The following is a 24007-nucleotide window of genomic DNA, read 5'->3' on the forward strand; positions in this document are numbered from 1 at the left end:
CTCTCTAAAAAGAAAAGCTTTTGCATGCCAATAGTGGTGATGGACAGTTACCCTGCTTCAGATTTACTTGCTTTCGTGGAGAACAGTTTAGGGAACAAATAAACTCTCTTGGACAGGCGGCATTTTCAACTTCCTGCTGCCTACCATTTCCACTGGGAAAAACTAGTTATGTATATTGATGTGATTTGTATTTTCTTATCACTATTTTAGCAGGTTCTAGCTAGCATGCTTTTCTTACAATGGTCTGTCATAAGGCATGGATATTATATTTGTAGCTGTCTACATATAAATCTTAAGTTTGAACTAGATGGTATGTCTCTGCTAAAATCCTACTTTGATATCTCATTGTAGCATTGAGTTAACTTTGGGTTCTTAAAGACAATTCAGCATAGCCATAGCCCAGGTTGGCGGAACCAACCTGAAGTAGACTTGAGTAAAGGCCTTGCTATGAACTCTATATTGTTTTTGAGGACCAACTTGTTTTCCAAGGACCAGATAAATTCAGAGACCAGCTTTATTCATTACTAGATTGGTTATAGGGTAATGACTTTTTTTGATATAGTAAGTCTTGAAGAACATTTACTAAGATACAGAAGAGTTGAACTCTGTATTAGTGGAGGGAGTTCTCACATTAATTGAAGCAAGTATGTACTGTACAGTACTTAATATAGTCATTCTTATATATTCTGGTATATTATGTATGTCTATATTGTTTTTATATATGTAAGGGACTAGTGCTCAGGATTTTAATAGTGTGCATAAATAAGTTTATTTTCAAGCTCAGTTTAAAGCTGTTTAGATGAGTTGTATATACAGATATTGTCCATGCATTTCAGGTGAGTAATAAAAGAAGGAGGCTTCCCTTTAGAGATTAGATTGTAATTAAATAAAAAGTAAAGTGAATTGTTCACGAGAACAAACTCAAATCTGAAATTTGGTAGAGAGAGAAAGTGGGAAAGAAGGGGTGATTCCCTCTTCACATCTTTGTGAGATTACATTACTTGGAAGTTCAGACAAGGGCTTAAGGACATTTACCTGATTAGCCTCATGTGAGCAGTAGGTAGTCCCCAAGAGAAGGGGAATTTGAGATGTATATCAGCAGGTAAGTCTGCCTAGTTTGGGAAACCCAAAACACAAGCTTTGGTTGAACCCAAAACAAGAATTGGTGGGATTTAGGTATTCCTTACAACTTCTGGCTTCCTTGGGAACTCTCTGTGGTCAGCCTGACCTCTGCAGTAAGCTTTTTGCTTTAGATAATTTTCTAGCCACGTAATACCAGGTTCAAAGAATATTAATAAATGGTGAAAAGAAAATAACCCACAGAATATTGCTGAAATTTTTGCTTGGGTACCTAGAATTTAAAACTGAGACTGACTTAATATTATTAAAGATGTATAATAGCTGAATTACTAATCTCGGATCTCACAGAAAAAGCAAATATATTTATTTTTAAATGTATTTGTTTAGGTATGTTACCTCCTCCTATTTCTCAACAAGCCAGTTTGACGCCTGTGCCACAGGGAACTGGAAGTGGCTCATCTATCACTTTCCCAGAGGAGCATGAAGACCCTAGACTGGCAAGGGTTCAGAATGAATCATCTGCTGGTGGCATCTGGGGGTTTATCAAGGTAAAGTATGGGTTGGTTTTTTTTCTTCCACGAAGAGGAGAACAAGACAAGAAAGAAGTGCTTTTGTTTCACTGAAATAGAAGTAAGATGGATTAAAAAAAATGTTTTTAAATAAGCTCAAACCTAAAAAATTTAAATTGAATAAAAATTCATTAAAATGCTTGCTATTGAAAAATCTGAATGTATTTTACATTTAAGATATATTTAGGTTTAGGAATCACTACAGAAAAATTATACATCTTTATCATTTAAGAGTGTTTTATTAATGGGTCAGTGGATTGTGGATTAATCTATTGTTTCCAATTTATTGGTGTTTCCTGGGACTCTGCTATGGATTTGTAAACAAAGAAGTAATAATCCTTCTCCCTTGTTGGAATTAGTGCTAAGTAGATCTAAAACAGATTTTTTTTTAAAGAATAAGAATAATTATTACTTTCAGATCTTTGACTTGTTTGTAATTTGTTGGCAAATACACATGATGCATGTGTACATATATATATATATACATGTATGTGTACATGAAATAAGAGACCATGTTATCCATGTAGCTCAGCAAATTAGTGTACACAAAACCAGTCCCTCAATAGAATGTCATTGTTTTGAGAAGTTAAAGGAAAATATGATTTCTCTAAAGTTCTGTAATTCTGTCAGTGAATAAATATGGGTAGGGAGGAATAATCTAAATGTGGAGAGGCCACAAATGAAAGAGAAACTTTGTAAGCAGAGTGTTCTAGAAGAAATGTGTAAAGGTAATAGCAAACAATATTGTATAATAGAGGCAGTGTTAGTAGGCAGAAAACTGACAGGAAAACCTGAGTTAAGTCCTGCCTCTTCCACATACTATCTTTGTGACCATAGATGTTTCAGTGCCCCATGCAGCTCTCTTAACAGAGTAAGTTACAGATGAGTTGATCATCTGCTTTGGTGTAATACAGGGAGTTTTTAGACCAGGAGTTTCTTATGCCAATAAAACCACTGATCCAGACCATAGAAAAGAATGTAAAGAGACTAGTTCTGTGATATACTTTTTTATCATATAGCCACATCTACCAATTCCTCACCCTGTTTGAATGCTGAATTATTAAGGAAATACAGGCACAGAGTAATGACATGCTGTACTCATGTATTCAATAGTAGCTCATAGGATAAACATTAATGTCTTTGTCTGGAGCTATCATCACATGACCAGAAATTGTGGATACTATTTTGTGTGAATCTAGGTCACATCAGTAGTTAAATCGAACAATACATCAACACTAGCAAAAACAGTTTGAGGTCGTGTTGAACAAAGAAAATAACATTCTTATAGTCTAATATACACAGTAATATTAATGATGATGAGATAGGTGCTATTATTCCAGTTTTTTTTAAATACATGCAAAATATTTTTATCATTCTTTAATTTTGAGTTCCAAATTCCCTCCTTCTCTCTGTTCTCTCTACCCTCTTTGAGAAGTCAAGCAATTTGATATAGGATATACGTGTGCAGTCATGCAAAACTTATTTCCATATTAGTCATGTTGGGAAAGAAAACAGACCCACAAAAAAAATCTCAAGAAAAATAAAATTTAAAAAGTATTATTTAGGGGCAGCTTGGTGGTGTAGTGAATAGAGCTCTGGCCTTGGAGTCAGGAGGACTTGAGTACAAATTCAGCCTCAGACACTTGACACTTACTAGCTGTGTAACCTTGGGCCAAGTCACTTAACCCCAATTGCCTCACTGAAAAGCAAAAGAAAAAAAAAAGTATTATTTGATCTGGCTTCAGCCTCCATCAGTTATTTCTTTGGAGGTGGATAGCCTTTTTCATTATGAGGCCTTTGGAGTTGTCATAGATCATTGTATTACTGAGAATAGCTAAGTCGTTTACAGTTGATCATCGTATAGTATTGATAGGTGCTATTATTATTCCCATTTTACAGATGAGGAAACTAAGACTGACAGAGATTAAGTGACTTGCTCAGGGCCACAGAGCTAGTAAGTGTGTGAGGCTGAATTTGAACTCAGATCTTCTTGACTTCAAGTTTAGCAGTCTGTCCACTCTGTAACCTAAATGCCTATATATATGTGTATTTGTGGCTGCTATATATGTGGTATATATCTGAGAGAGAATATATGGCGTTTTTTTAAAATTCTGAACTTAACAAAGACCAAATAACACTAGTATTTCCATATTAATAGTAGAAAAGACAACAGGACATGAAACTGAGAATCTCTGCAGGTTTATTTTCTTTTTACATATAAAATTAATTTAACATGGAATTCTCAAATCTGTCCTGCTTGTCTCTGATTTTTTCTAGCTTTCCCTCTCTTCTGTGCATTAAAAATGTTTCAGTGACCCTTTTCTTTCTTTTTGGGGGGGCAGAAGCACCCTATCTCTAAACTCCCTTTATCCCCAAGTTGAAAAAATTAAAGAAGAAAAACAAAACGCTTGTAACAAATATGTCGGCAAGCAAAACAAAATACCACTTTATGTCTGACAATGTTTGTCTTATCCTGTATCTTGAATCCATCATCTTTTTAGAAGATGGGTAGCATGCTTTTTCATTCCTCTGGAATTGTGGTTGGTCATTGCATTGTACACAGTCCTTAACTCTTTCAACTCTTCAAGTTCTTTTATTATTATATATAATGTTTTTCTGGTTCTGTACACTTTATTCTGCATAAATCCATACAAATCTTTCCAAGTTTCTCTGAAACTGTACCTTTCATCATTTCTTACAGTGTAATGATATTTCATTATATTCACATTCAATAATTTGGTCAACTGTTTTACCTTACTTTACAGTTCTCTGCTATGACTAAAAGAACTTTTATGGACCCTTTTTCTCTTCTTTGATTTCTTTAGGGTTATAGTTGACCTGGTTTTTAATTGAAGAATGTACTTCCTTGTGGAAAAGGGCAATTTCTGACCCTAGTTTAAATTATAACTTTTATATTTAGACGTAAGCTCAGAATGGGTAAGAAAATAAAACAGACTTAATAATATCAGCATAATTTCTCTCATATAAAGGCTATTAGTCTAGAAGTAGGTTCTCTTATCTGAGGTACAAAAGTATTTCAATAATTCATTAAATATCCTATCTTTAATTCTAAAGACACTGTTATTGCAAAGGTAAGTTTGACTTTAAGCTATTTTCATGGGTATGGAATCTTGAAGGTTTTTTCAGTAAATAAAAAAATATAATAAGAAGGTGGTGCTCACCTTAAGGGACTGAAAGGGTGGTTCAGATTTATTGTTGGAATGAATGTTTGTATGTTAAGAGCCTATAACAGGAAAATATTTTGTAAAAGATCATGTACTTAATGTAAATGTAACTTGTATTTACTTATTTACTTATTTATTTCTGTGATGCAGGGTGTGGCTGGGAATCCTATGGTGAAATCTGTGCTTGATAAAACTAAACACTCGGTAGAAAGCATGATTACTACGCTGGACCCAGGCATGGCTCCATATATCAGTACGTAACTGAATCAAACTGCCAACCACTAGCTTTGATGCCTTGTAAAATGTAAATGGATCATATACTATCTTGTAATCAAATAGTTGTGTGGAAGTGTATACCTGCAAGTGAAATTTAGAGGAAGAGTTAAAACATTAGTTAATGGTTTTATTATAAAATACATTTATTATAAAAAATTTCAGTAGCATATTTTACTGTGAAATTATTTTTATTCAATGTATAAGTTTGAAGTTAGTATATTTCAGAGTGTATTTTATTTGGACAGGCATCATGGTAAAATTAACTGGATTTGGAGTTGGAAAAACTTGTGCTCAGATACTGCCTCTAATACTAGCTCTGTCACCTTGGGTAACGAACTTAACCTCTTGGTCAACTAACTGAGTTTATTGGTAGAAAGAAGTCCAAGTTCCAAGTGTTTAGTCATCAGACCTATTTGAAAATGTAGAATTAGAAAAATACTCAGATAGCTCTTTTGAAAACAATTGTCAAACAGAAACAAGTTTAATATGAGGTGCTGGGTCTAATATACCCTTGTTGAAATTCTCAAAGGAAATCCTAGAAAGTTCTAGAATTACCTCCTGCTATAGTATTTTACATTAACTTACAATTTAGAACAGATTAGTCAAAGTTATATATTATAATGTTCAGTTGTAACAGTATCATGGGATGGGGTAAAGATATTGCAACAGGATTCATACAATAGTCATTTTATGAGAATAAGCTAAGTGCGATCTTATGTAAAAAGAAGTTAGTGTCTTTTGATATCTAATATTGTATGCTAGAATTTTCATGTAGGCCGTTTTGTTTTGGTTATCCCATAATATAGAAATAATATGCCAGCAGTTTTTTTTTTCCTTTCTTGGAAATTGCTGTCTTATTTCCGATGTTACTTGTTAGACATCGAGGAAGATTTGTTACAGCAGAGTTTATGTACTCTTAGCATTATCCTGATTAGTTTGAGGGTAACCAGGGATAAGCATAAATGGTGTTAAATGCTTATAGTCACTTTGGTAGCAATTATTTAAAATAAAGGGAATAAAATCCTTTGGCAACAGGATGAGATCTGGTTGTAGTATAATTACATTAATTGTAGCCTATTGGAACTGACTTTCTGCAGACAATACAGAAGAATCCAGTATGTTTAGAATCAGACAGATGAAGGACTTAAGTGACATTCTTCTTTCATAAGGCTGGATATTAGCAATCTTTAAACTTTTTATCCTCTCAATCAGTGCAATTTAAACAGGCATTGAATCTTTGTTCCACATTAATTCTTATTACAGTAGAGCAAAAGTACATAAATCTGCAGTTGTACAAGAAATAGGTATCAGGATATATATATACTTAGGAGCATGAGAACATACAGCATTTAGAAACATAAGCTTGTAAGGACTCAAAGCAGGTCATCTGATTAAAGTTCAGCCTCAATAAAAATTTTAGCTATTTGTAATAGTTCCATTTTTTTGTCTTGCCCCTGCAGTCTCTCTGTAATGTGGAGAGTGAAAATACTATTGAATCTTTAAAGCTTTGTAAATTTTCTTTACCATGTGTCCTATAAAATGAATGCCTCTGTCACTATCAATTGGCAGAAACATGTCCAAAAAGGAATAAATTCCTTTAAAAGTATTTTAGTAACTGGGACATCATTTGCTTTTTCTTGGAGTGGAATTCTTAATTCCATCCTGAATAAAAAGAATTTGAAATAGATACTCAAAATAGTATCATTTTGGCATTTAATTAATGTGTATATTTACAAAAGATTCCCATGATGAGATGAGCTGCTTGCTTTACCCTTTCAGGGTTTTAAAAGTGTTATGTGTCTGACAAATAGCATAGCTCAAGCAGAACTATTGAGCTACAGAAGAAAGTTTTGTATCAAACTAATGTCTTCTAAATCTTTTTTTTAAAAATGTCCTTCAACTCTTTTCAGTCATTCCCCTTTTTGTGATTTTCATAGTTCAAATAAATAAAATGTGGCTCTGAGGGGAAGATAGGACAAAGGTTTTGAAATCAATATAAATCCTTGGAGTTATATGAACCAGTTTATTGACTAAAGCTTACTGACCATCTTTTGATGGTTTCATTGCCTTACTTTGGCTTTGATGAGCATAAGGATATGTGCTATGATTAAGAAAAGACTGATTTTTTTGCAGAAAAATTATTCCATCCCTTTAGTCTCATCACTGGATTTATGAATGTATAATGAAATTGAACATTATAATCCTTTGAAAGAAGTACACCAGAAAAAGAAAAAAACATTGTTTTATTAGGTCTAAAATTTTAAGACAGTTCGAGTTAATGAAATCTAAGGTGTAGATCACAATCCATCCATTCCTACTTATCCTATCTGACCTACTTTTTCCCACTCAATTAGAATAAGGTGCTGAGGGATAGGTCTTATACTCAGTAGTAGAGCCTAAGATTACAGAATCTGTCCTACAAGAGGTGCCTACCATTGCTACTAGATGACTTAGGAGGCAGAGGGTGAGTATGCTAGGTTGCAGATGAGGAGAGGGGGTGGAATTTTCTCACTGATATCTGCACAATTGCCTATTTCAGTGCTCAGGTGATGGGCCCAGCTCAGAAGAGGAGTTGGGAGCTTACACAACACAAATAATTATAAAATAGCAAAGTGCAAGACAATTTGGGAGGGAAGACGCTAGCATTTGAAAGATCAGGAAAGGTTTCGTGTGGAAGGTGTTACTTAAACTGCATCTAGAAGGAAGAGAGGGATTTTGTGGGGCAGAGGTAATAAGAGAGTACATTCTAGGCATGATGTAAAGGTTAGTGAAAATACACTGAAATGCAAGATGGAGTGTATGAGGAACAGAGAGAAGGCCATTTTGCTGGGATTACAGAGTATGGAAGTGAGAGTAGTGTTCAGTAGGCTGGAAATATAGTCTGGGCCCATTTTGTAGAGGGCCTTAAAAGCTAGACACATGGCTTTATGTTTCATACCAAAGTCACTGAAGTTGGTTGAGTAAAGGAGTGATACAGTTAAATCTAACTTAAGGAAATCACTAGCATCAGTGTAACTGGAGCCATGAAAAGCTTGAGTCAGGGATACCAATTAAGAGGCTGTTAGAGATAATCTAGGAGAGAGCTGCTAAGTGCCTGAATTAAGGTAGTAGCTGTGTGAATAGAGAAAAGATGTTGGATGTGGAAATAGAAACACAAGATTTGGCAACTGAATGTGTATGTGGGATGAATGAGAATGATTGAAGAGTTGATGCTACAGAAATATCAAAATTTGAAAGGGGAGAGTTTTGGTTGGGGAAGGGCATGCAGAGTTAAAGGAGTTCATAGTTGTGGATATATTATATATGGGATGCTTCTACCAGTTTGAAATGTTCCAGTAGGTCATTGGTTACACAGGACTGAAGCACAGCAAGAGATTGGAGTACAATATTTTGATCTGGGAGTCATCTGCTTAGAGATGATAATTAAATCCATGGTTGGGAAGAGAGAGAGAAACAGAGATGGGAAAAGAAGAGCCTAGGACAGAACTTTGGGGAATACCAACAGTATGGGCTATAATAAAAATGAAGAGTGAGCCATGAAGGTAAGAAGAGAACTGGGAGAGGGAGCTTACCATTTCAAGCATATAATGTATTTCATTTCCGTTTTTGCAAATCTCAGATGTCTCATTAAGAGGATGCCAGAAATGGAAGCCAAGAATTTCTTGGACAGAAATGATATGTGATCTAAAGAACAGAAACATGATTATGATTATAGCAAAACTTTGGCTTTGATTTCTGTTTGTACCTGGATCTTTTTTTTTTTTTCTTGGTTTCTGGTAGAATCTGCAGGTGAACTAGATATTGTGGTAACCTCAAATAAAGAGGTAAAAATTGCTGCTATCCGAGATGCCTTCCAGGAAGTCTTTGGTTTAGCTGTAGTTACAGGAGAAGCTGGCCAGTCCAACCTTGCACCACAACCAGTGGGCTATGCAGCTGGATTAAAAGTGAGTGAGTATGTGTTGTTTTCTTCTAGAAATTCTACAAATTCTAGTACCAGTGTATGGAAACTTCAAGTTACTGATTTTTTTCTTCTTTACATCAATTTTTTTTTTTTACTCCTCTAATAAAATTGGAGTTGTAAGTCTCCTTAGGGAAAGAAGTTGAAATTATATATTAAATGTCTAAAGGTATTTAGTAAATATTCTTATTTTGATGATTCCATTGGATTTATATGCCTTCATATAAGATGATTTTAAAATTTAACATTTTTAACATTGGTGATCTTAGGAATACATTGTGGAGGGAGTTAAAAATTAAAAATAAATCTACAGTAAGAAATGTTGGTAATACTTATAGGTATAATGATAATAGCAGGTCAAGGAGAATTGTAAATATTAAAAAATTATTACACCATATTGTCTCAATCAACAAAGGACAGCAAAAATTAAAGAAGATCAGAGATTCAGTTCTACAAACATTCATTAAATGTGTCTTGTGTACAAAGCGCTATGCTTGTTGTGGGGATCCAAAGTTTAGATAAGACTTGGGTCTTGTGTTGGAATTTAGGAAGATAAGATAATTCACAATAATATATCAAAGGTGTGCTAGAAAGCATAGTCCTACCTGAGGTTTGAAGCAGATTTGAAGGTAAAAGTCTATGGAAGGGGAATGGAGGGTAGATATTAGGGAATACTTCATGGAAGCAGTGGCATTTTTACTTGAGCTTTAAATGATGAATGGGAGTAAAATAGAGACATTCTAGGTAAAGAGAAGGTTGTGAACAAAGACACAAAAGTAGAAAATAAAGTTGATAGTGTCCAGTTTGGCTGGCGAATAGAGAGGGTAAAAGGGTATGAAGAGAGGCAGGAAAAGTAAGATAACACTGGATTGTGCATCAACTTGAATGCCAGATAAAAATGTTTAAAGAGTTTCAGTTTTATTTCATAGGCAATAGAAAACCAAGATTTAAATGTTTTTCCCTAATATTTTATTTCTTTCTCCCAGTTGTATGTAAAAACAGTTTTAACATTTGCTTCTTTTTTTTTTTTTTAATTTTGAGATCCAAATTTTCTCCCTCTCTCTTCTCCCCTCTCTCTAAGATTATGGTAAGCACTGTGATATAGATTATACATGTGCAGTTATGCAAAACACTTCCATATTAGTCATGGTGTGAAAGAAAACACAAACCAAAAAAAATAAAGTGAAAAACATATTTTGGTCTGTATTCAGACTATCAATTCTTTCCTTGGAGGTGGATAGCTTTTTTCTTCACAAGACCTCTGGAATTGTCTTGCATCACTGTATTGCTGAGAACAGCTTAGTCATTCACAGTTGATCAGTGTACAGTATTGCTGTTACTGGGTGCAATATTCTGGTTCTGCTCATTTCACTTTGCATCAGCTCAGGTATGTCTTTCCACGTTCTTCTGAAATCATCCTGCTTGTCATTTCTTGCACCATAGTATTCCATCACAATTATATACAACAACTTGTTCAGCCATTCCCCAGTTGATGGGCATCCCCACAGTTTCCAATTCTTTGCCATTGAATAGAGCAGCTATAAACGTTTTTTGTACGAATAGGTCCTTTTCCCTTTTTTAATTTCTTTGGGATACCGACCTATTATTGGTATTGCTGGATCAGAGTATGTTTTCTCTTTCCTGTTTACTCTTTTATGCTTCTCTTGAGTCTTGTCTTTGAAAATCAGATTTTCTGTTCCACTCTGATCTTTTTATCAGGAATGCTTAAAAGTCCTCTGTTTCATTAAAAATCCTTTTTTTCCCCTGAAGGATTATACTCAGTTTTGCTGGGTAGGTGATTCTTGGTTGGTACTCCTAGCTCCTTTGCCCTGCAGAATAACATTCCAGTCTCTTTCATTCTTTAGTGTAGAAATTGCTAAATCCTGTGTAATTCTGATTGTGACTCTGCAATATTTGAGTTGTCTCTTTCTGTCTGCTTGCAATATTTTCTCCTTGGCCTAGGAGCTATGGAATTTGGCTATAATATTCCTGGGAGTTTCATTTTGGGATCTATTTCAGGAGCTAATTGGCGTATTCTTTCAATTTCTATTTTCCCCTTTGGTTCTAGATATCAGGGCAATTTTCCTTGATAATTTCTTGAAATGTGATGGTCTCTAGGCTCCTTTTTTTGGTCATGGCTTTCAGGCAGTCCAAAAACATTATCTCTCCTAGATATATTTTTCAGGTCAGTTGTTTTTCCACTGTGATATTTCACATTTCTATTTTTTCATTCTTTTGATTTTTTTTTATTGTTTCTTGATGTCTTATGGAGTCATTAGTGTCCATTTGCCTAATTCTAACTTTTAAGGAATTATTTTCTTCAGTGAGCTTTTGTATCTCTTTTTCCATTTATCCACTTCTACTTTTTAAAGAATTGTTTTCTTTCTTTCTTTCTTTTTTTTCGGGCGAGGCAATCAAGGTTAAGTGACTTGCCCAGGGTCACACAGCTAGTAAGTGTCATGTGTCTGAGGCCAGATTTGAACTCAGGCCCTCCTGTGTCCAAGGCCTGAGCTCTATCCACTGCGCCACCTAATGGCCCCAAGGAGTTGTTTTCTTCGGTGAATTTTTGTGTATGTTTTTCCATTTTTTGTGTTTCTTTTACCAAGATTTTGGCTCTTTTTTCACGATTCTCTTACATCTTTTACATGATTCCCTTACACTTTCTTTTCCCAATTTTTTTTCAGTCTTTCTTATTTGATTTTTAAAATCCCTTTTGAGCTCTTCCATGAATTCTTTTGGGGCCTCTACTCCTTCTCCCTTGTTTATATAGTGTTCTCACTCATCTCAATTATGGGAAATAGCAGTTCCACCCCCATTTTCCTTCCTTCTACACCAGTGTGTTCTTTTTACCCACATTTTTCTTCCACCTCTTTAAATAGTCCCAACTGAACATAACCAACCCCCAAGAACCCTTATTAGATTTTGAAAACATTGGGAGCAGTTAGGTGGCACACCAGCCCTGGATTCAGGAGGACCTGAGTTCAAATCCAACCTCAGACACATAACACTTACTAGATGTGTGACCCTGGACAAGTCACTTAACCCCATTGCCTAGCCCCCCCCCCCAAAAAAGATTTTGAAGACATTAAAGGTCTGAAAAGACACTGTTTCTTCTCCTATTTGAATATTACCAGTATATCATTATTTAGCCCCTTCCATTTGCTCAATTAAATATAGTTTCTCTGGGTTTTTCTTTTTGTACTTCAAAGTTCCTACTCAGCTCTTGTCTTCTGTTCAGAAATAAACATCCTCTCTTTCATTAAAGGTCCCTTATTTCCTCTGAGATTATATTCGGTTTTGCTGGGATTAGGATCTATGAATCAGTTTTAGAAGGTATATCTAATGGATCTTAAAGTTGATTGCAGCAGCCAAAGATCATTTTGGTTTGCTGGGATTTTCAATAGAGAAGGGTGCACAGCTAGTACCATTTTTAAAATTCTTTCAGGGATTTGTTCCTCTGTAATTAATATGCATATTAATATATATTAATAACCAAATTGTTCTGGGTTGTTGGCATCTGTCTATGCCTTTTACAATTTTGTATTCTCAGATCTCTTATCATGTATAGTTGAAGTTGTCAGGTCTTGGGTGATCCTGATGGTGGCTCCTTAATGCTTGAACTGACACTTTCTTTATGCTTTCAGTATTTTTTCTTTGATATGGGAGCTCTGGATTCTGTCTATGCCATTGCTTGGGCTTTTCCTTTTAGGAGGTGATTAGTAGATTCTTTGCTGTTTTGTGCAGCTCTGGGGGAAAGAAGATACTTTAATTGGATTTCTTGATCATTATTCAGTCTTTTTCCAGGTGATTGTATGATTTGCCTCTGTTCAGGCAGCCATTTAAATGAAGTAAAGGATATTCTCTAACTCTTGCACTGTTATGTTTAGGGGGCCCAGGAGCGTATAGACAACTTACGTCTAACTGGTGTGATTCATGAAAAACAACCTGCTGTGTCTGTAGAAAACTTCATTGCTGAATTGCTACCTGACAAGTAAGAGGCTTATTGTACTGTATCTGGATAAAAGTAGATTGTATATTAGAGCTAGATGGCATATATTAAATATATCCAAGCTTTGGGAACTATTTTAGAGATTAAAGCAAAATACATGTGAGTGTCAGTGTTCAAGGTTGCCTTTGTACCATTTCTATATTGAAATTATTCGTTTTTGAGTATTAAGACAAGTTAAAGGCAAGAATTGAAGTCAAGTAAGTCCATTTCCAATGATTATATATACTAGTAGTTATTAAAATAGTTAAATTTAATAAAGTGATTTAAGAAGCAGAAGTTTATTTTGTCTTTAGGTACATTAGTTAATATTTGGATTATGGTTTGACCTTTTTTTAAAAAGTGGCATGCTGGTTTGGAAATAATTACTAGAAAAAATTCATAATTATTCATAATAATGGGATACCACCAAAGGTTCCCAATCCCAGATATTGGAAAGTTACACATTTGTGGTACTTTATGGTTTACCAAATGCCTTTGTATCTGTTACTCTAAATTTGAATTGCTAACAGAGCTAATTTAAACTATTTAGTAGAAAGCGCTAGTTTTGTTAGATGCTTCCATGCATCTGTTATTCATATTGAGAGATTCCCTAATCTTTGGCAAGAAGCTACTTTTTCTTTTCCCAAATACTTAAGTTGAATGGGAAGATCTCTTGAGTGAAAGAGAAAAGAGAATAGTGCTAAGTGTGCAACTGTCCTGAGAATTCCAGCTAACCCCAATGATCTATGGCTGTTGTAGTCATTTTGAAGATCTACCAGATATGTCTTCTAAAATGCATTGATCAGGCATGACTTAAATGAAAAACTATGAGAATACCCAACTCACTCCTTTGTGGAGGTGGGAGGGCCACAGGTTTACACATTACATGTTTTCAGGCTTTTTCATTATATTGATCAGTTGTGATTACAGCATCTGTATGTTGGTCCAAATGTGAACCAAAAATGAGATTTCTTTGAAAAGAAAAATATATGGACATTGAAAGATATTTGTGTAATATTACTCTGTAAAATACTTCTTTTTAACTTTTTCATATCTTTCGATTCACCTATAGGGTATTCCTTTTACCATCACTTTTTAACTTTATTGATTTTTTTTTTTTAAACCAGGGGTAGAATCGGTCAACCTTTAGGTTTTGTACAAGCCATTTTAGGGAAGTGTTTTGATATTTTATATTCATATACATCTAACTAAAGATAATATAGTCCCACTCTGAATTCAGTATATAATCTGTGATCAAGAATGATTCCATAAATTATTGTATTTATTTGAGGAAACCTCCTTGGCTTTTTTATTTTAAATTAGAGGATTTTCTTACCATGCTAGAACTCAGTAATCTCTAGTATTTAGAAGTACTTATCTTTTTCTGATCTCTTTCAATAATCTTTAGGTTCTCTTTGAGAGAATTGACATAGATTGATATAGTTGTTAACACTATAGTCAACATTTTTCTTGGAAAAAGATAGAAAATGGTCTGTCTCTATTTCAAGAGAACAAAAGGAAATATTCTTTGGTTTTATGTTATTTGTAAACAATTACATGTTTTTTTGTTCTGTTTTGGTTTGTTTTTGGTCAGGCAGTGGGGTTAAGTGACTTGCCCAGGGTCACACAGCTAGTAAGTGTCAAGTATCTGAAGCCAGATTTGAACTCAGGTCCTCCTGACTCCAGGGTCGGTGCTCTATCTACTGTGCCACCTAGCTAGCTGCCCCAAGCAATCGCATGTTAAAACAGACTATGTGATCACAAAAGGAGGTGACCTAGTCAAGGAAAGAGACTGAAGGATAAGCAGTGAACAGTCTACATGCATCTTGCAATGTTGAGATCTATTCTAGAGGAAGACCCCCCAGCATATTGGGTGTACTCAAAATTTTAGAAAGCCAAGATTTACAGAGATAGGAAGGCATAGAGAGATTTATACTGGTAGGTACCCTAATGGCTGAAATCAGATCCATTCAAGTTTTGAATAATGCATAATTAGATTTTAAATAATGTAGTTACTATTTTTATTGGTTTTCTTCAGATTAGATAAGAAATAGTTATTAGTTTTAATTGTTATCTCTTCCTTGCATCAATATCTAATCAGTTTCTTTTTGTTACAGCTAATAATAGCTTTGAAAGTCTAATTGATCTTCTTTTAAAATGTGTAGTTCAGAACATATATTACATTTCAGGTGGTTTGACATTGGCTGTTTGATAATTGAGGATCCTGTCCATGGCATTCATCTAGAAACATTTACACAAGCTACACCAGTGCCTTTGGAATATGTACAGCAGGTACTGTTAAAAAAATGAAATGTCCCATTTTTAAGTGAAATAACTACTTTTTAATCTCAAATTACTTTTAGTATAAGAATTGTAGATTTGAATTTCACATTGAAATCCTTTCCCCTTTTTATGTTTTCTCCATTTTTTTATACTTCCCACATTGCCCATATTTCACTTTCCTATTTTTATTTCCTTTGCTTTCTTTCTTCACTTGATTTTCTTTTACGATTCCCTCAAAACCCTTTGCTCATTTCTAGAATAGTTAATCTATTCTAATTGATTGCTTAGCAAGTAAAAATGATAGGCATTTATGATTCAACTGATAGCTAGGAATTATCAGTTTGTCTCAGGTCATCTAACTGAAAAGTGGAAGTAATAGCGTTAATATGCCATATCTCATAGCCTGATATAATAGTAATTGCATAGTTGTTTTTATTGGGTGAAAAGGTAATATGTTTCTGGCTTCTTCCTCATATCTCCCAGTTCATTAGAATATTACTTGTGTTTTTTGTAGAATTTTTGTTTATGTTGAAGAATTAATTATATTTGTCTTTGAAATATATTGAATCTCATTTATGCTCGAGCCCTTATAATTTCTATTAAAAGGTAAAATTAAAGACTTTTGTCGAGGATGTTGATGTTAAAGAACATAGGTGGACATTATACTTAAATGTTCTCTTATAGAATTGGTTCTTAAACTCAGACTGTAGGTTATTATTTGAATTTTGTTCATTATTTGAGTGGGGAAAATCTGAAATTTTCCAAAGACATTTAACATTGAAATGGATCGTATTATACTTATTAAACTTGAATTATAATTGAGTCAGTTTTTAAAAAATAATTTTTCATTTTCATATCTTTGAAGATGTTTTTTATGTCCTTTATTTTTATCTCACCTTCATTCCAAATATATTCCTCCCCCTTTCTCTTCCCAGGCAACTGTCTCACTTAATAAAGAATAAAAAAGGAAGAGGGGCAAAAAGCAGTTCAGCAACCTAGGCTTTTGCTGTGTCTAACAGTATACAGTATCCCACGCCTATAATCCTGCATGTTTACAATGAAGGGAAAGAAATACTTTTTTTTTTTTTTTCAACATATCTCTGGAGCCAAGTTTGGTCATTATAATTACACAAAATCTGGTTTCTTTCATTGCTATTCTTTCCATTTATGTTGTTATAGGCATTGTGTTTTCTTCAAACTTATTTCACTCTGCATTAGTTCAGAAAACTCTTCCACATGCATTTCTGAATTCTTCATATTCATTGTTTCTTATGGTGCAATAATATCCCAGTACGTTCATGTTACTACAGTTTTATAGCCATTCCTCCAGTTGATGGAAGTCTCTTTTGTTTCCAGTTCTTTGCTACCACAAAAGTTCTACTATTAATATTTTGATACAAATGGAGTCTTTCCTTATATCTTTGATTTCCTTGGGGCATATGCCTAGCAATGGATTCCCTGGGTCATTTTATTTTTTTCTAGCATAATGTCAAATTACTTTCCAGAATGACTGGACTAATTCACCTCTACCAGTAGACCCTCTTGTGTTAACTAGTTCCACATTTTTTTCTTACTTTTCATTCTGCTTGGTATAGGATAAATCTTCAGAGTTTTGATGTTCACTTCATTTTAAAAAATGAAGTTAATTGACAACTGTTTATTCTATCAACTTCTTTAACAAATATCTCCCTTCTCCTTTGCTCCACTTAAAGCTAAGCAGAACATCATCCAAGTATAATATGATCTCATGTAGTTTTTCACTCCCATAGTCTCCCACCTCTTCAAAGAAGGGAGATATATTTTTCTCATTTCTTCAGGGCCTAGCTTGGTCATTGCATACATAGCTTTCAGTTTCTGTGGCGTTTTGTTCTTCTTGTTCTTCACATTTATATTGCTGTAGTCATTGTGTAGATTGTTGCCTGTTTTGCATATTTTACTTTGCTTCAGTTCATACAGTTCTTCCCATGCTTCTCTGAATTCTTCATATAGCTAATTTTTGACAAGGGCAGTTATATTCTACTATATCCATGTACCAATACTATTTGGTGAGCATCCCTCTTTTCCATTGTCACTACAAAAAGTGCTGCTAAGAATATTTTGGTAGAGATAGGACTTCTCTGTCTTTTCCTTCTTTGGGGTAAATGCTTAGCAGTGGAAATTCTGGGTCAAAGAAGGTGGATACTTTAGTCTCTTTATCAGCATAATTAATTTCAAAGTTCTTTCTAAAATGACCAAGACTAGTTCATGGTTCCAGTATGCCCGTTTTTCCACAGTTATTCCAACATTGACTGTTCCCATCTTTGCCAGTTTGCCTGGTGTGAGATGAATCTTTGATGTTAATTTGCTTGTTAATTGAATTTTTTTATTTTCAGTTATTTGGAGCAGTCTTTCATATAGATGATAATAGTTTGCCATTCTTTTGAGAACTGTTTATTCATATCATTTGACTACTTTTACATTATGGGCTCTTGGTCTTTGTATATTTGTGTTAGTTCCTTATACTTCTTTGATTAGTCAAATTTTTTTTAAAACTTATCATGAGGCAGCTAGATGGTGCAGTGGATAGAGCACCGGCCCTGGAGTCAGGAGGACTTGAGTTCAAATTCAGCCTCAGACACATGATACTCACTAGCTATGTGACCCTGGGCAAGTCACTTAACCTCAATTGCCTCACCAAAAAAAAAACAAAACTGCTATCATATATATTCAATATTTGTATTAGTACTTGTGCTTTTTAAATTTGTAGATCTGACATTGTCTCTTGGCCACCCTAGTCTCATTTTTCTGATTCTGAAAAGTATCAACATTTTAAAGCAAACACAATAATTATTCTGTCCTGTTGTATATCTGAATGTATCCTCTGTCCTGCATTTGGCACCCTGAAAGAGAAAATGTGCTGTTATCTTTTTGTCATCAAACATTGGCTCTCCTGGTCCCTCATCTCTTGCATGAGTGTGGTGACAGACAACGTAGAGAGCCAACAGGGTTTGGGTCTAGTATGCATGATGTATTTAAAATATATGATGTCTTTTGGGCTATGTTTTGTTTTATCCATTTATTTAAATCCATGACTTCAAATGATAAGATAACAACTCTTTGAAATAGCCCAAAATACTTCCCATGGCAGTATTATATTACCCTTGTATAAAGAGTAGATGGGATATGAACAGGCAGTTCTCAGATGAAGAAATTAAAGCCATCTATAGTCATATGAAAAAATGCTCTGAATAACTATTGATTAGAGAAATGCAAATCAAAACAACTCTGAGGTACCACATCACACCTATCAGATTGGCCAACATGATAAAACAGGAAAATGATAAATGTTGGAGAAGATGTGGGAAAATTGGAACACTAATGCATTGTTGGTGGAGTTGTGAAATGATCCAACTATTTTGGAGAGCAATTTGGAACTGTACCCAAAGGGCTATAAAAATGTGCATACCCTTTGACTCAGCAATAGCACTTCTAGGGCTATGTCCCAGAGAGATCATACAAATGGATAAAGGACCCACATGAACAAAAATATTTATAGCAGTTCTTTTTGTGAACTGATGCTGAGTGAAGTGAGCAGAACCAGGAGAATGTTGTGCACAATAACAGCCACATTGTGTGATGACTAATATTGATAAACTTAGCCCTTCCCAGCAATACAAAGGATCTAAGACATCTCCAAAGGCCTCGTGATGGAAAATGCTATCCACATCCAAAGAAAGAACTATGGAGTTTGAATGCAGATCAAAGCATACTATTTGCTATTTTTTTTCTTCTGTTGTATTTTGTTTCCTCGTTCTGGTGGTTCCTCCTATTGGTTCTAATTCTTATTTACAATATCACTAATGTGAAAATATGTTTAATAGGAATGTATATGTATAACCTATATCAGATTGCACACCATCTTGGAGAGGGAAAGGGAGAAAAATTTAAAACTCAAAAGCTTATGGAAGTGATTGTTGATAATTCAAAATAAATTAATTTTTTTAAAAAAGTAAGATGTTAGGCTGTTTATAAAAATGTTAAAATTGACTTATACAAGGTGAATACTACTAAGGCAAACTTAATAATATCACTTGAGCTTTTAGACTCTCACCCCAATATCCTTTCTATAATTAGATTTTAGTACTTTCCTATAGGAGCCTTTAAATTTGAGATAATTTATATTTGTACCATAAAATGATCCTAGCATCACTTTGGGTTTAAAAAAAGAGGTTCTTCTGTTTTGTTTCTTGCATAGTATTACAAGTTCATTTCATAGGTAATGTTGCAATCTGTCTTGAAGATTTCCAGTAATCATGTTTGGCTATGTGGCTGAAATTTGTATATTATAAGCACCTTTTAAATTATTTTATTAGTAACAGCTAATTTTTTTATTCCACAGGCTCAAAATCTCACTCCCCAGGACTATAATCTAAAATGGTCAGGCCTTTTGGTAACTGTGGGTGAAGTGCTTGAGAAGAACTTGGTACATGTCAACCGGACTGATTGGCATGTTGCTTTCACTGGCATGTCTCAACGACAAATGATCTACAGTGCTGCCAAAGCTATAGCAGGCATGTATAAACAACACTTGCCACCCAGGACCACTTGAGAGAACATTGTCTGGGATACAAAGACTTTTTCTATAGCTTAATATCAAAGAAGAGTTCATATCTTCTGATTGAACAGTTTCAATGACTTCTGCAGGTTTTCTAATTTACCTGGTATTCCAAGTAGAAAAAACAAATGTAATTTTATTATATAATAATCTAACTTCAAATATCATAGTTTTCAGAAATGAGCATCTACAGCATTTATAACATATGTTTGATAGCACTAAATTTGTAAAAAGGAGAATTTATTTGCTGACACATTTAATGTACTTGTTTAAATTGGATGATTTTTTTTAAAAGAGGGTATAGCCAGTTGATAAACAGTGCTATAAAGTCCCTCCAGCTCTGAATCTATGTATCTGAGCTTACGATTATCTGTTGGGTTGCTTATTTCTCATTTTACTTCAGAATGAACCCCTTTCTCTATAGTTTTTTAAAATCTGATTTGTGTATAATCTCAGGACTGATGCTCAATAACTCCTTATTCGACTACCGTAAGACACATGAAAATGACATTTCCTGAACATTTAATAAAACATCAGATTTTTTTTTCTGTTGAGAGTGATTTTCATAGCCATGTGTAACATAGCTTTGCAAAGAAAAATTCCACTTTATTTCAGTGTATATTAATCTTGGCATATCATAAATTGTCCCTTGAACATCAAGATACTCCTTTTGATTTTTCAAGTCTTTGTTTTCTCACAATCTAAAAACAATTGCTTCCCTGTAATTCAGAAGCATTTCTGAAATCATCTTGCACAGCACCATAGGTGACCATATTATTGCTTCCTGTACAAAATGTATGGCAATCATTTTTGTGCTTTCTTTGCTTCTACTTACACCTCCATTCTGCATAAAATATTTGATGAGCAGGGAACATTTTACTGTTACAGGATTGGTGTGTGTTTTTAAAAAAATAATTACAGTACTTTTTGGTTTTGCTTTAAAATACTACCTTTTCAGCTCATGCCATTCTGCCTTTACTTTTTTAGATACTTTCAGAGGATCCTTTTTATACTACATGCAATTTGTTAACCCATTATATTTGTACACGGCAGTAATTTATCCTTTTCCCAAATAATCTATTTTGCCACTATTGGTCAACAATAAACCAAAATTAAATAAATGAATTTTTATGAAATGAAGTTAACTGTGTATATGTGTATATGTACATGTAAAGTTTGTGAAAGCAATTTTTCATATGCTATGATTTAACTTTTATGAAATATTTCTTACCTTTTGCTGATGTTAGAAAAATAAGCCATGGCAGTTCTACCCAACTTAATGAAGTTATTGCCCAGCACAATTTTGCAGTATAATTTTAATATTTAGCCCTGAAATATTATTTCCAAATACAATTTATTTTGAACCTTTGCAGAGTTTTTATCTCATGAAAAGCAGTGAGAGTGCCAAATTGAAGATGAGCATTACTCATTTATGAATCTGTTAGGGATCTTGTAAAAAATGGTTTAAGAAGACAGGGCAAGACATTACCAATTAAGGTGGCCCAGTGAAAAGGAGCAAAACAGGCTAGATATCACAAAAGAACTCCAGCAAAGATAAAAAAAAAAAAGGTACCAGACTGAATTTTGCTTAGCAAAAATCTGTCAAAAAGCTACCGTGCCTTCATCCAGCCCTGGTACATCCAGGAGCCTGCAGGTACTAAAGAAGGAGTCATCTTGAAAAATTGGGGCAAGCACAGAGCTCAGAATTCTTCACCAGGAGCCAAAAATACTCTGACACCTGGAGCAACACTGTGTTCCAGAGAGCAGGAAAATGGGAGTGCTCCAAAAAGGAAACTCTGGAACAACTGGGGCACTCAGGTTTCAGAGGTGGTGGGAACAGGAGCCAACAAATCTCAGACGAATCAAGCCCTGAGAGTTTGCAGCACTCTGACCTCAGCCACTTCTGGAGGCCTTGAAGAATGCAACACTCCATGGCAGGAGGTTACAGGCAGGCCTGAAATGTGCCAGCACACTGAGCTGCACAGACACCAGTGGGAGGTGACGGAAAGTATCCAGAATCTACGATAATATGAATTAGAACCAAAGAAGGCCGTGCAATGCTATCTGAGAGTAAGCGGATCCTGGTCCTGACACAAGGTTCCACTTCAGAAAGTAGGGCTAAAAATAGAGTAAACAATAAGAGACAGCAATTACTGGTGTTGAAATGTTATGTATCTGGGGTAAAAAGACACAAACAGAAGAATGGAACAACTCACAGCAATTACAAGTAGAATCTCAGATTTTTTTTAAAGTCTGGCCATAAGGACTTATTTCTTGGAATGAAGCAAGAGAGAAAAAATAAGAATAAAATGAGAGTTCTCAGTAAAGAATGGAAAGGAAAATAAATAAATTAGTGCAGGAGCTACCAAACCTATTCCAAATAGCAGCCTCCCTGAAAGTAATAAACCAAACAGAAAATAATGTCTCTATGAGACAAGAAGAATTACTTGAACAAAATTGAAAAAATAGAAACTGTAAAGTATATGCTATCAAAAACCTCTGACATAAAAGAGTTCAAGGAGAGAGAACTTAAGAATTGTTGGGAGTGGGACAAGAGTTAGACTCAGATGCCATGTTTCAAGAAATCATAAAATAAGACTCCTTAGATCTATTAGAACCAGAGTCCAAAATGAAAGCATAATCCACTGGTCACCTCCAGAAAACAAACAAATTAAAAACATCCAGGAATATCAGTCAAAATCCAGAGCTTCTGAGTCAATTTTTAAAATACTGAATAGTGGCCAGGAAGAAAGTTAAAGTACTAAAGATCACATAACACCTGACAGCAACCATTATGAGAGGAGATCTTGGCATATAATATTTCAAAAGATTAAAAACTTACAACCAAGTATAACTTACCCAGAAGAACTGAGAGGAATTAAACATTTAAGGAAATGAAGGACTTTATTCCAGGGACTTTTGATGTTCTTGTGAACAAGCCTTTATTTTTCGCTGAGGTACTACTTAAATTTGTGGTGCAACTCTCTGTGTATATTTTTGGGGCTTCTCAATCTATAGTATTTTTTTCAACATTTTCTTCTTTTTACTCATATCTTTAGCCTCAGTTTCCGTATTGGAACTTTGTGTTTGGATTAGATTCTACTCCCTATTTTTGGATGGAGTGACTGGGTTCTGTCTAGTCTGCTTCTGCTCTCCTGGAACACAAGTCCCTTCCCTCCCTAGTTAAATCTCCTTCAGGCTTAACTCAAGTTTTCACATTTTCCTCTTCACAGTCCTGAATTAGGAATTGGCCGTCTTTTGCTGTGGTCCTGACAGACCCCAACCATATGTTGCTGATTGTACTAGTATCAGTTCATTGGGGAGGGGTGGTTGGTGTGACCTCACCATTGACAGCCAAGCTTGCTCATGCATCTGCAGCTATTCTGACTACAGCTGGCATCTCCTCCATCATAGTCTCTTTGCTTAGCACTGTGTGACACTTTACATGCCTTTACTTTAAGTTTAAAAGGCTTAGTCTGGAGGGGAAAAGGCTATCAAAGGATATGGTTGAGCTTACTGCCTATAAACCAAGTGATTGCCATACTGTTGAGCTTTTTATTGTCTTCAGAAGGCTCAACTGTTTGGTTGCTGCATAATTGCCGAATTTTACTGCCTATGGGATGCTCTTCTGAATTCTTCTGTCCTTGTGCATATGGAAGTGAGAAAAAATAAAAGGATAACCTTTACTTTTTTTAATTTTGAAATGTGTCTTTTTAAAAGGTATTTTTAATGCCTAGTTATTAGTCTTTTTTTCTCCCTCCCCTCTCCTCTGCCCCAGAAGGCTACAATTAAGCATAGATATATTTATATACAGTTATATATACATACACATACATACATATATAGACATATACTTTCCCTAACAAATTCTACTTCTGATCTTTGTTTTTGTGTTTGTGTATATCTCTTATTTCCTATCTCTCCTAACTCCTCTACTTTACTTGTTACCTGCTACCTTGCCCTTCTATTACTTAACCTACCCCCCCCAAGGATCCCTCCTTATCCTCCCATTCTCATAAATCTAAACACCCTTCTATACCCCCCTTTGACCTATTACCTCACCCTCCCCTCTCA

The 24007-nt window shown here is 34.6% G+C and overlaps 1 protein-coding gene across 1 annotated transcript in view; it reads left to right on the forward strand.

The window, feature by feature from the left end:
- The window catches only part of PRRC1 (proline rich coiled-coil 1), a 38760-nt gene extending 17716 nt beyond the window's left edge, over window positions 1-21044 (forward strand). Inside the window, exons 5-10 of the mRNA XM_027869221.1 lie at window positions 1468-1628; window positions 4985-5087; window positions 8891-9054; window positions 12956-13059; window positions 15246-15348; window positions 19718-21044. Coding sequence (XP_027725022.1) covers window positions 1468-1628; window positions 4985-5087; window positions 8891-9054; window positions 12956-13059; window positions 15246-15348; window positions 19718-19927 — 845 coding nt within the window. The 3' untranslated portion in view covers window positions 19928-21044. The remainder of the gene's footprint in view (window positions 1-1467; window positions 1629-4984; window positions 5088-8890; window positions 9055-12955; window positions 13060-15245; window positions 15349-19717) is intronic.
- Window positions 21045-24007: the final 2963 nt, after the last annotated feature.

The sequence above is a fragment of the Vombatus ursinus genome, unplaced genomic scaffold (assembly GCF_900497805.2).
Source record: "Vombatus ursinus unplaced genomic scaffold, bare-nosed wombat genome assembly UNPS02014792.1, whole genome shotgun sequence".
NCBI lineage: Eukaryota > Metazoa > Chordata > Mammalia > Diprotodontia > Vombatidae > Vombatus > Vombatus ursinus.